A 13,890-nucleotide genomic window follows, 5' to 3' on the forward strand; every position below is an offset into this window, starting at 1 on the left:
TCCTGGGTTCAAGCAATTCTCCTGCCTCAGCCTCCGAAGTAGCTGGGATAACAGGCGCCCACCACCACACCCAGATAATTTTTGTATTTTTGGTAGAGATGGGTTTCCCCATGTTGGCCAGGCTGGTCTCGAACTCCTGACCTCAGGTGATCCGCCTGCCTCAACCTCCCAAAGTGCTGGGATTACAGGCGTTAGCCACTGCACCTGGCCCCCTTTCTTTTTTAATATAGGTATTTGAAGTTATAAATTTTCCTCTAAACATTCCTTTAGATGTGTCCCCTAAGTTGTGGTATATTATGTTTTCATTTTCATTAATCACCTAGTACTTCCTAATTTCCCTTGCAATTTCTTCTGTGTTTATTTAGGAGTATGTGGTTTAATGTTTACAAATTTATGCATTTCCCAAATTTCTTTCTGTTTCTGAGGTCTCATTTCATTTTATTATAATTGGAGAACATACTTTATATAATTTTAATCTTTTAAATTTATGAAAGTTTGTAACCTAGCATATGCTGTAACATGGAGAATATTCCATGTGTACCTGATGAAAACATATATTCTGCTGTTCCTGGGTGGATTATTGTATAGCTGTATTAGATTCCATTGTTTTGTGGCGTTTAAGTCTCCTATTTCTGTGTTAATCATCGGCCTAATTCTATTCATTATTGAAAGTAGCATAGTGAAGTCTCTAACTATTGTTGACTTGTCTGTTTCCCCTTTTATTTCTGTTAGTTTTCGCCCCTGTATTTCGATGCTACATTGTTAGATGTATATACATTTATCTGTTGGCCCTTTCTGATGGCTTGATCTTTTTTATTTTTATGAGATATTCTTTATCTCTGATGACGTTCTTTATTTTAGTCTGTTTTTTTATGTAGGTATAACCACTCTTCCTTCCTTGTGATTGCTGTTTGCATGATATGTTTTTTCCCACTCTTTTCAATTTATTTGCATTTTGAACCTTTATAAAGTGCCTTCTATAGACAACATGTAGTTGAATATTGTTTTTTTTAAATTTAGTCTGTTAATTTCTGCCTTTTGGTATGATTTTTTTTTTTTTTTTTTGAGATGGAGTCTTGCTCAGCCGCCCAGGCTAGAGTGCAGTGGCATGTTCTTGGCTTACTGCAGCCTCCGCCTCTCAGGTTCAAGAGATTCTCCTGCCTCAGCCTCCTGAGTAGCTGGGGTTATAGGCAAACCACCACATCTGGCTAATTTTTTTGTATTTGTAGTAGAGACGGGGTTTCACCATGTTGGCCAGGCTGGTCTTGAACTCCTGACCTCAAGTGACCCACATGCCTTGGCCTCCCAAAGTGCTGGGATTACAGGCGTGAGCCACCATGCCCAGCCTGGTATGATTATTAAATCCACTTTCATTAAATGTTATTATTGACAGTGGGATTTATGTCTGCTATATCTTTCATTTTCAATGTGTCATGTCTTTTTTTGTTCCCCTATTCCTCCTTCACTGCCTTCTTTTGCATTAAGTGAATATTGTCTAATATAACATTTCAATTACTTTCATGATATTTTTACTATACAGTACAGTAGTTTCCCCTTATCTGAGGGGAATTTATTCCAAGATCCCAAGTAGATGCATGAAATTGCCGATAGTACTGAACCTGATTGCCATTAATCAAAACATGTTTCTGTTTATGTCTGCTCCTGACAAATTAATGCCTTTTTTGTCTTCTTTTTTTACACTTGATCTTAGCCAAAAGGCTGAGAAGCGATCACCTTTTTTTTTTTTTAAGAGAGACAATGTCTCGTCACTCTGATGACCAGGATGGAGTACCATGGCGGGACATAGCTCACTGTAGCCTCAAACTCCTGGGCTCTAGCAATCTTCTTGCCTCAGCCTCCTGAGTAGATGGAACTACAGGCATGCATCACCATGCCCAGCTAATTTTTTAAATTTTTTGTAGAGATCGGGTCTTGCTGTGTTGACCATGCTGGTCTTGAACTCCTGACCTAGGCACTTCTCCCTCAGCTTTCCAAAGCTCTGGGGTTACAGGCATGAGCCACTCTGCCTGGCCTTTTCCATCTTAACAAAGCACGTATGCACTGTGGCCGTAACTTTTGAAGTTTGAGGTGTGACAGCAAAACTGGCATGAATTTCTTTTTTCTTCTTCACAGTTTCATGGATTGAAGAGTCATTCTTACTGTAGATCTTAGCAACCTCAGCATATGATTTTTTTCTTTCCTTATTAAGTCACCTTTTCACTTAAAAGAAGCACTTTACAGCCTCTCTTTGGCACATGTGAATTGCCAACATCACTATTCTTGTACTCTGGTGCCACTAATAAGTAAACTTATTATTACGGGCTAAAGGTTGCTTGACACAAGCACTGTTGTCCTGCCATAGTCAGTCTGGTAACTGAGATGGCTACGAAGTGACTAACTGGCAGGTAGTATGTACATTGCGGACATGCTAGACAAAGGGATGATTCACAGTCTGAGTGAGACAGCACAAAATTTCATCACGATACTCAGAATAGCATGCAATTAAAAACTTATGAACTGTTTATTTCTGGAAGTTTTTATTTATATTTTTGGACTGTAGTTGACTGAAGGTTGCTGAAACCATAGAAAGTAAAGCTACAGATAAGGCGGGACTACTGTATCCCTCTGTGTTATTCCTTAGTGGATATTCTAGGGGTTGCCAGATACCTTAACCAAATCTTCAGATTTTTACTAAATGCCAGTGAGATATAGAAACATTGCTAAAAGTTTTTATTTCTATAGCTGAAGTATATTCACTGTATTCTTTACATTTATTTACTTTGCTTATATTTATTTGTGGTATTGGTGGTCTGTTTGGTATAGCTATAAAAATAATTTGGAAATAATTTTCTTTACAGTTAGAATCAAGAATAGAAGAACTTAATAAAGAAGTTAAAGCTTCCAAAGACAAACTAGTAGCTCAAGACGTTGCAGCTAAAAATGCAGTTCAGCAATTACACAAAGAGATGGCCCAACGGTTGGAACAGGTATTTCTCACATCGTTGTCATTATTAACCTGATACTCTGGTGACTCTTGTTTGTTAAAATAAGCTAACACTGTTAGACTATTTTGGACATCACTATTGTATTAATAATAGGTAATTCTTTTATGTCAAAATAGACCATTAGGCTGAGCGCGGTGGCTTAAGCCTGTAATCCTAGCACTTTGGGAGGCCAAGGCAGGTGGATTCCCTCAGATCAGGAGTTCAAGATCAGCCTGGCTACCATGGTGAAACCCCATCTCTACTAAAAGTACAAAAAGTAGCCAGACATGATGGCACATGCCTGTAGTCCCAGCTACTTGGGAGACTGAGGCAGGAGAATCACTTGAACCTGGGAGGCGAAAATTGCAGTGAGCCAAGATCACGCCCTGCGCTCCAGCCTGGGAGACAGAGAAAGACTCTGTCTCAAAAAAAAGAAAAAAAGCCATTATAAATACATACAGATGAATAAATTTAAAAAGTGTATGGAATAAAAAGTGAAATTTCTTTTTAATCTGCATGTCTTCTTCCCCTGCCTACAATCCTTTTATATCCCATTTCTTGTTCCATAGCTAAATTATTGGTATTTTGGTTATGTACATGTACAAGTGCACACATGCTTATGCATACATGGTCATAGTTTTTTCCCCTTGCTTGATTGGAATATTACTATACATCTTTTTTGTGACCTTTTTTCCCCTACTTAATATACTTGGTAATCTTTTTGAGTTGGTATAGATGAACTCAGAAGAGGTCATTTTAAGCAGTGCTTTATTATTACTTGCCTGAGCTCTTTAAGGATGAGGTCTTTGTCATCTTCATTGCTATATCCACAAAACCTAGTACAGTATCTAACCATTAGTCCTCACAATGAATTGAATCTGAAAGGGTTAACTCACTGCTTTTACATTATTTGAATGTGATGAATCCCACCCTTTCTACTCTGAAGCTACTGTAGATGGCATTCTGGAAGGACTTTTAGGAAACATATCCTCAGCCTTTATTTGGATGATTCTTTAAAACATGCTGACCACTTGCATTAGAAATGTTATGTTTAAATCTCCTACTGTCAGTTCTGAACCTTTCTATACTAATTAAGGGAAATGGAGAGCCTACAAGCTTAAGAAGTAACTGGTTTTAGCAGGCTCAAACATAGCCAGCCAATCATTAGAATCAACTAGTGAGCTTTTCTTTCTTTCTTTTTTAAAAACACTCTCTGGAGCTTAATATTTAAAATAAAATAGTAGTTGATATACATGGTAACAATTCAAATATTTTTAAGTCTTCTTCCAAACATTTTGCCTCTTCGTAAAGGTAACTACTGATGCCAGTTTCCTGTGTATCCTTCCAAAAATGTTTGTTGCATAGATGCTTGTATGTATTTCTTTTTTCCTCCCCTGCCTTTTAAAAAACAAATGCCAATATACTGCATTCACTGTTATGTATATTTTCTCCTTAATGATGAAGAATGTAGATGATGCTAATGATAGTAGCTAATACACTGAGTTTTAGCTGTGTGCAAGGCCATGTTCAAAATACTTTATAAGTGTTAACTTGTTTGATCTTCACAATCCTAAAAAGTGGATATTATTAAAGTAGATTTTGGAAGACTGATCTATTTAATTATTAATAGATCTGCATCATTCCTTTTACCCCCTAACTTTTCCTCCAACTTTTTGAGAATTTTCAACCCTGTAGAAAAGGTGAAAGATTAGTAAAATGAACACCTGTTTATCTTTCACCTATTGTCGCGGTGAGTTTTGTTAAAAAATAGATGTGTTTACCCACGTTCATGTGTGCACACACACGTTGACCCTCTATTTAATTTTCCAGATTGAGGTTTCTTCACTTCATAGACTAGATAGGTAGAATGAATTTGAACCCTACTTACAAGAAGGTGTAGCTGTATTATAAATTCTTGGGGACTTGATTCCCCCACCCACATCTCCCATGGCCTGATATCAGTAAGTGTCACAGGGCGGTGAAGGTTTTAGCCCTAATGTACCATTCTGGATTTCTACTTTGTCTTAGGTTTTTTAGCCTTGGAAACTTACCATACTTTCTTGTGAGCTCAACTATATATTAAAAGATGTTTGTTATTTTTCATCTAAAATTTTTGGTGTATTGAATGAGGAGGGTTTATCTGCCATACCTCTAGAAGCTACACTTCATACATTTTATGTTAATTTTATCTATTGAGTGCTATTGATTATTTTGTTCATGTTTTATTTATCTTTTTCCAAGTCAACCATAAGCATCTTGTAGTGGGTAAATCCAAAGACCTTAATTGGCCTCTCTTCCTTTATCTGTACCATAAATGGACTTTCTATAATAGTTTAAATAACAGCTATTGTTTTGTCTTGTTTAATACTCCCAGTGATGCTGTGAGGTAGGTGCTGCCATTAGCTGGAGCAGGATCCAGGAATGTAAACTTCTAACAGGCACCCCAGGTTATTCCTTTGCAGTTGATCTATGCATGACCACATGAGTAACACAGCTGTTACCTGGTGCACCATTCCCTGCTATAGTAGAGACCCTCATAGTATTTTCCTCTTTTTTTTTTTTTTTTTTTTTTTGAGACAGGGTCAGTCACCCAGGCTGGCATACAGTGGCACAATCATGACTCACTGCAGTCTCAACCTCCTGGGCTCAAGAGACCTCCCACCTTAGCCCTCCTGAATAGCTGGGACTTCAGGGACACACCACCATGGCCAGCTAATTTTTTTTTTCTTTTTTTTTGGTACAGATGGGGTTTTGCCATGTTGTCCAGGCTGGTCTTGGACTCCTGGGCTCAAGCAGTCTTCTCACCTCAGCCTCCCAAAGTACTGAGATTATAGGCATGAGCCTTTGCACCCAGGCAAGACCCTCATAATATTTCTCCTTATCTGTTATAGTTGTCTTTTTTTTAATTATTATTTTCTGTCCCCCATCTCTCAACTTCAGTGAAGCTCCCATGCTGCTGCACACATTTAATAAGAGGTTCTGATTTATAAATTCTTCTTTGGCTTTACGTTGACTACAGAATAAAACCTTAACTTATTACCATGACAGAAGTTGTTCTTCCTTTCAGGATCTAATCTATACCTCTTTCTGTTTTAATAACTACTACTTTCCCTCTCCAGCCAACCCACCAAATTTAAGCTCTGTAAAATAACTTGATATCCCCAAATGTGTCATGCTCTTTTATACTTTTAGGTGTTTGCACATGATATTCACTCTATTTTTAATTCCTTTCCTTGATTCACCCCTTATATTCTATTGAATCCTGCTTAGCCTTCAATACCTAGCTCAAGTATAGCATCTTTTACCCTTCCTCCCAACTCCTCCCAGGGAATGTAAGTATTTTCATGTTTTGAAGGACTTGGTACATTCATCCAATAGAATTTTTCATATTATATTCCAATGTTTGTGTAGATGTCTTTCTCACTAGATAGTGAGCTCTCTCAGAGGCCACAAGTACTACTTTGTTTCCAGTAGGTGATAGCATTGTCTGAATATTAAATTATTATGAAACGAGACTTCTCTTAAAGTTGACATTGAACTATTGACTTTTTCTAATTACAAATATTCAGTTGACTAAAAATCTAATTCTCTTGGCCAATTCCAGCATAATTTTCTCAGTCCTTGTCTACAAGCACATTGTTACATCCTCAGGAACCTGTCGTATCCCCAATTCAATGTATTTCTTAATTTGAAAATTAGTAGACTATTTCAATGGAAACAAATCCCAATTGGGAGATTTTTGAAAGTACTTATATGTATATGTATAGTATTCTCAGGGTTGACTAGATGTGCTTATCAGCAGTGCCAGAGCTTTATGAAACAGTTGTGTCAACCACTTTTCATCAGAGCAAAGAAGCTTTTCCTAATTTTATTTCGATAGTTACCTTCTTCAATTCAGTTGCATTTTCAATGTTTATTACCACTAAAAGATATTGAAAATTCCTAAAGTGGATGGGCAAGGTGGCTCAGGCCTGTAATCCCAGCACTTTGGGAGGCCGAGGTGGTGGATCACGAGGTCAGGAGTTCGAGACCAACCTGATCAACATGGTGAAACCCTGTCTCTACTAAAAATACAAAAATTAGCCGGGTGTAGTGGTGGGCACCTGTAATCCCAGCTACTTAGGAGTCTGAGGCAGGAGAATCGCTTGAACCTGGGCGACAGAGCAACACTCCATCTGAAAAAAAAAGAAAAGAAAAGAAAAAAGAAAATTCCTAAAGTTTGAAGTTCTATCTTTTGTAAAATAAATATGTGCTTCACCATATTTGCAAACCATGAGTTTACTTCAAAGGACTATTTGTAGAAATTTTCCTTCTGTGAAATTTCAGAATAGGGAGTACTAGTTCATACAAATAGAAAATTTTAAATGAGTATATAATTTTCGTACTGAACCAATTAATATTTCTTATTAAGTGTAAAATGCTTCAGAAATCTTTTCATAAATAGGAAATTAAATGGGCATTTGTTAGCATATGGTTACTTTTACTTAATTTTCAAAAGGAAGTTAAGATTTTAGAAATTGTCAGCTTTACAGTCAGGGTCCTGACAGGAAACAGATGGCACACTTAAACTGGTTATGAAGCTAATTTAATAAAAAGAATCTTTGTCAAGGTGTGGACAAGATTTAGGGAGCCCAAAAAGGAAAGATGCAGAATTTCAGGGCTACTGGACAAGAAGCAGGTAGTACACCCCAGAGGGTAGTTGTATAGAGAGGGCATCTGACAAGAGGAGTGACCATCAGCCAACCTGTGGGAACTCTGGAGGAGCCAGATCTCACTCTGCCTATATTCCCAAGCATCTGCCTACTGCCTTCTGTTGGCTGAACCCAACTGGAAGTCTGAGGGCAAGAGAGCTTGTTGACAGGGTTCATGATGTCATGGTCCCCATGATGTCATGGGATACCAGGTAGGATTAAAAAAAAAAAGTGGGAAAGAGGATCTGGAGGAATTAAGTGAAAAATAGCAACCATGTTAGTCAAAGTAAAAGGAACAGGAAAGAGCAAAAGCAAGTGCTAGGGATGTTGTACCATTTTTCTATAATTTTGAATTTTTTCTTTCATTTTAAAATTTCATGGCACGAGTCCTGGGAATGTTGTGCAAAAACCAAAAACTGCATTGGTAATATAAGAGACAAATACTTTGTATTTTGTTGCATTTCCATTTGAAAGAATATTTTTCATTAATGCTAAGTAATTTTTTTTTCAAGGCCAACAAGAAATGTGAAGAGGCACGCCAAGAAAAAGAAGCAATGGTAATGAAGTATGTAAGAGGTGAGAAGGAATCTTTAGACCTTCGAAAGGAAAAAGAGACACTTGAGAAAAAACTTAGAGATGCAAATAAGGAATTTGAGAAAAACAGTAACAAAATTAAGCAGCTTTCTCAGGAGAAAGGACGGTTGCACCAGCTGTATGAAGCTAAGGTATAACTTGTGCCATTTGAAATATTTGACCTTATTTGAAATTTGTTCTCTTTGCTTTTCCGTATTTAATCAAATTATCATAATTTAACATGGTTAACATTCAAATGTAAAGTTGTTTTTATTAGTTTACCTTCTAAAACCATGAATGTTTTAGTAATTTCAGTGTTTTATTACTTATCTGCAGAGAAAAGGTTTGCTAGGGAAAAGATGAAGTGTTGGCACACGTTGTTTATTAGATAACTTTTGCTTGACCTTTCTAAAAACTTTATTTTAAAATCTGTATGTTGGAGAAATTTGTTTATGTCTCAAGGAAAGATTATATTTTGGTAAAATATGTATATAGTAGTGTCAAATATGAATAGTTTTAGATCCAGAAGTATAATTTGATATAATCTTAATGTAACACTCACCATAGAATAGAATTTTTATTTTTCTTACAGAAAAACATGTCTATCTTAGATACTGTCTAAGGAGATTTGGTTACTGAGCCAGCTATTCAGAACCCTCCCTGTTAACTAACACCCCCTCAATGGTCATATTTCCAGTGCATTATCATTTTTCAATGATAAATGTTATTTTTTATTCATTAGCTGTTAGTTTAGGATTATTGTCATTGTTCTCGGGAATTCTGACAAAACCCATTTAGTTCGTATTTCATCTTAATGCCAGCCACTTAAGAATCATAAAGGTATGTTGTGTTGGCAACACAACCAATTATTTAAAATGTAAATATTAATAATCTTTGTGTCTATTAATCGGATTTAGGATTTTACTACCCTCATCATTTGGACTTTAAATCAGTTTTATAGCCTGTGGGCCATAGTGTGCCAGCACTTGATTATAGTGTTATTGCACTGATTACTTCGAGGGGGATATAAAAGATACACACATAATTAATTGATTCCATAAATGAAAATGTATGACCTAGTGATATTATTTTAGGAAGGTGAAACGACTAGACTCATCAGAGAAATAGACAAATTAAAAGAAGACATTAACTCTCACATCATCAAAGTAAAATGGGCACAAAACAAATTAAAAGCTGAAATGGATTCACACAAGGTACGTACTGTAACACAATGGAATGATGATTAGAATGAGTTTTAAGAGCAAATGCATTAACAGTTAATGAGGCATGAAGTTTGATTTAGTAATCCCTACAAGTTAGTTTGGACCTGAATATTTGGTGATTATGAAAAAGATATGTCCTTGCATGATTTACATATTAAATAGGATGGGATGTTAAATTTTATTATTCCTGCTATACAACACCCACATTTGCCCTGTTCTTTAAGCATTTTTTTATATGCAAAATTTAAATAACATCATGAGAAACTGGATGGGGGAGAATGTGTGAATTATCAAATTTGAATGTAATCTACAAATTTGAAAAAATCAATGATAAGATTTTATACTCAAAAATATAAATTCTTTTTTGTTTTTTAAAATTTTTAATTTTATTTATTATTTTAGTAAATTCTTATTTAAATATAAAGATTTTAAGAATAAGTTGCCTTAACTTTTTTATAAATATAAATCCATTGGTATTGTGCCTAGTAAATATAATTTTATTAAAAAGCTAATATAATAATTATAAAGGCTGACACCTGATGCCATAATTTTAAGCAGTAACTGAGCTGATATTAGAGGTAATAAAAATCTGAAGACGATAGAATGTGAAGTAAAAGAACAACTCTGACTTGTGACTTAAGAAGAGCAAAAAACTTATGGAAATACCAATTTCCAGGTTTTAACAAACAGGCTTAATGATATTGGTTAAAATCATAATTGTGGATTACCTCATTAAATAATTCTAAATCAGTAGAACTGTTAATAACCTTTGGTTGTGGAGTATTCTCTGATATAGCATTATCAGAGAAAACTGTAGGAGGAATAGTCTCTGTTGACAGTGGTCAAAAGTAGATGAGAGATTAGAGATTGAGGCTTCCCCTCGAGTGTGATGCTGACCTACCGTTCAGCACATGTGTGTGAGGAAACTACCAAGGCAGAGAAAGACTGTCAGAAAGGAGGAGGGCGTCCTGGGTTCAAGAGATTCTCCTGCCTCAGCCTCCCGAGTAGGTAGGATTACAGGCCCCCTGCCACCGTGCCTGGCTAATTTTTTTTCCCCCATATTTATAGTAGAGACGGGTTTTCACTATGTCGGCCAGGGTGGTCTCGAACTCCTGACCTCAGGTGATCCACTCGCCTCGGCCTCCCAGAGTTTTGGGATTATAGGTGTGAGCCACCGTGCCCAGCAGACAGGTTGTGTTTTTATCCTGTGGCTTAAAGGGGATAGTGTCCTGGGATTCTCTGCCCCATCTGAGTAGAGTGTTGTGGGATAAAGGAAGCTCTCAGGGCAAGGAGCTTCTTAAGTTAAATCGCGAGAAATTTAGGCATGATCGGGGCCTTCATATGTGTGAGAAGCCGTTTCATTTTATTTCTCACTGTATTTTCCCCAACTTCTAGTTGATAAGAAAAAATTCTTGATGATTTTTCATATGTGGGGGCTAAGGTAGTAGTGTAAAATTTCAAGTCATCCTTAAACAAAATGACCCACCTAAGATCTTGCTCCTGTTAAGTGGTGAAATCAACTGGAGGTGGTTCCTAAAAGTTGTTGTTTGTTCTAGTTTTGTTTGTGTGTAAGTAGGTTGTGTGAATTAATTCATTTATATTTACTATGTCTTTTAAATTAGAACTTTTTTATTATGTATGTCCTTTTTGATTTTACCTGTAGTTCATACTTTGAAATGATCACCCAATGTCTAATTTTAGCATTGTCTAAATTTGAGCATCATCTAGGAGAATCTTAAACTTCAGTAGGAAACTATGAGTTATTAATACAGTTTCCATTCAAATATTAAATTTCAGAAGGAAACATAAATATTCTTAATAGGACTACTTTGAATTAATCTGCCTTTATGTTTGGGAGAAAAAAGCTGAGTAAGTGCATGAAAGATGATGCGAGATATATGTTGATCTTTTGGCCCCATTTGTTAATTGTATTTGCTGTTTGAACATTGTCCTGTTTCATTGTTAGTTTTCTTCATCATTTATTGTATAGTCAATTTTTTGGGGAAGGGGATGGAGTCTCGCTCTATTGTCCAGGGTAGAGTGCAATGGTGCGATGTCAACTCAACCTCTGCCTCCCGGGTTCAAGTGATTCTCCTACCTCAGCCTCCTGAATAGCTGGGATTACAGGCGCCTGCCAGTGTGCCCAGCTAATTTTTGTATTTTTTTTTTTTTTTTTTTAGTAGAGATGGAGTTTCACCATCTTGGCCAGACTGGTCTTGAACTCCTGACCTCATGATTCATCCACCTCGGCCTCCCAAAGTGCTGGGATTACAGGCGTGAGCCACCACGCCCAGCTGTGTAATCAATTTTTAAATCTCTATAATATGACACCTTTTCCTATCTTTTAAGTTATTGGTACCTAAAGTTAGTGAATTCAGATTATATGGTCCTTATACTTGTACAACATTAAAATGAAGAAAGGTTTCGCTTTGCATTGTGGGGTACAGGTGGAAGTTGAAATCAGGTTGTTTAGGATTGTGTCTCTCATTAGCTGAATAATGTGAGGATTAACTTCTGCCAACTCAGACTATTTCCTAATCAGTCAAAAGGGAAACAAGTATTTCAGTCTCAAAATTGAATACTACACAAGTGTTAAATGATTAAAATAAAACTGTTCTTATGTCAAAAAAAAAAAAAAAAAGAGGTGGACAACAGTCCCTGGAGCTCAACAGGGCTAAGCCATTTAAATTTTCCCTTTACTTTGAGTTACAGAATGAGGAAATTAAATTCCAAATTTATCAAAACAGTAATGATTCTCAACTGCCTGAGTTGCTTCAAGATCAGAACATAATACTTGGTCATATCTGGTATCTGTGGTACTTTCCTCATCTTCATCTAGAGTGCTAAGAGACAGTATCCTGAAACCTGTTAGAATACTAGCACTGTGGATTAAAAAAAAAAAAACTGTTACGGATCTGTTTAAGAGATTCTTAATGGCAGCTTTGAGCACCAGTGAAACCAAATACTCTGTAAATAAGTTAGAGAAGTGGTTTAAGGCTGACTTCTATAAGGTTACATGGTACAGATTGCTAGAAAATGAAAATAACAAGCATAATGACTTGGTATGTAGAAATTCACTAGTTTTTCTTAAGCAAAAGCATTTATTAACCAGCAAGCTTTGTGCATAACAGTGTATTAGATAACTTGGAGGCTATCTACTTAGGAGACACAGTCATTAAACTTTCAGAGTGTCCAAGATGATGGGCTCCTGGTTACTTGTTTTATGTATTTACCTACTGGATGTTGGAAGGAGTCTCTGGTTAAAAGAATACAAGATTTAATAATCATGTGGTTAGTATAGGCTATCTCTTGAGATGTGGGCAAGAGACATGAGATACTTAGTAAGTTTTTCTTGAGGCACCCTTCCTTTCTAGTTTCTGGTTCTTGCCTACCAAGTTTTAGGTACTAATAATACTGCAATCTTGTGGGTTACTGGATCCATTGTGATCAGTAGTTTCTGGTCAGACCCCCAGTGCATATTACCAGAACTTAAGAGTAGGTGGACTGGCCACCCAGATCATCAGACTACACAAGAGAAACAATTTATTTATTTCCTTCCCTAAACTCTTTTGGGATTTAACTGAAAATGCGTTTTTAACACCTAGCCTCTAAAAACAGAAGCCTTTTATTTTGAGTACAGTGAATAAAGATGAGTTTCTCCCAGTGTACCTCATCTACTTGTTTACCTACCTGGTTGCTACTTATTCACCTGCCTGATATCAGGATAAGATCATCTCACTTGAACATACATATGGCTAGCAATAGATGTGGCTGTTGTTCTTTGGCTCCCATGGTTTGGCTATGCTGAGTGCTTGCCAGACATTATTGCTTCAGAGAAAGCTGGAAGAATAGTCTTGGATATCAACGCAGTAGCTAGACCAGCAGGAGGCTGTCAATGGTAATATGTTACAGGCCTAATATGTGACCAGGGCTTGGTATATTTTATGATACATTCTCTACACTAGCTTACCCGAAGCAAGACTGTTGCTTAATAAACTCTTCTCCCAAGGCTGCCATGTTGTCAGTGATAGCGTCATTCTTAAATGGTTTGTTTACTCAAAAGGCCCACTTACTAGAAACTAGAGCAGGCATCTTATTTGCTTTGCCATTTTACCTGACTTAGTAAAACTATATTCTATGCTGTTCTATAACTATGCTGTTCTATAACTGTACTGTTCTATAACTACTTTCTGTTGACTATATTGCATTATAGAATAAGAAGGTCCAGATTTACCCTCTACCTTAAAAACAAAAGATAAAGTATATGAAATGAAGCCTTTCAGACTTGAGATAACAAGCAGCATAGGATAGAGATCTCTGAGTAAAGGGGGAAAAAATGAGGTATTCCTAGACAGTTCCAGGCTGCAAACAAAGAGAAGAACCTAAAACAGCCCAGCAGCCTACCTGAATTGAGGAGAC

At 36.6% G+C, this 13,890-nt stretch overlaps 1 protein-coding gene across 2 annotated transcripts in view; it reads left to right on the forward strand.

Moving 5' to 3' along the window:
• CCDC186 (coiled-coil domain containing 186) overlaps window positions 1–13,890 on the forward strand; it is a 56,477-nt gene that overhangs the window by 21,305 nt on the left and 21,282 nt on the right. For both annotated transcript variants that reach the window (XM_012448024.3, XM_064373824.1), the window contains exons 4-6: window positions 2,859–2,987; window positions 8,188–8,400; window positions 9,343–9,462. In XM_012448024.3, coding sequence (XP_012303447.1) covers window positions 2,859–2,987; window positions 8,188–8,400; window positions 9,343–9,462 — 462 coding nt within the window. The remainder of the gene's footprint in view (window positions 1–2,858; window positions 2,988–8,187; window positions 8,401–9,342; window positions 9,463–13,890) is intronic.

Source organism: Aotus nancymaae, unplaced genomic scaffold (genome assembly GCF_030222135.1).
Source record: "Aotus nancymaae isolate 86718 unplaced genomic scaffold, 86718_ANA_hifiasm-v0.15.2.pri h1tg000010l, whole genome shotgun sequence".
Lineage (NCBI taxonomy): Eukaryota > Metazoa > Chordata > Mammalia > Primates > Aotidae > Aotus > Aotus nancymaae.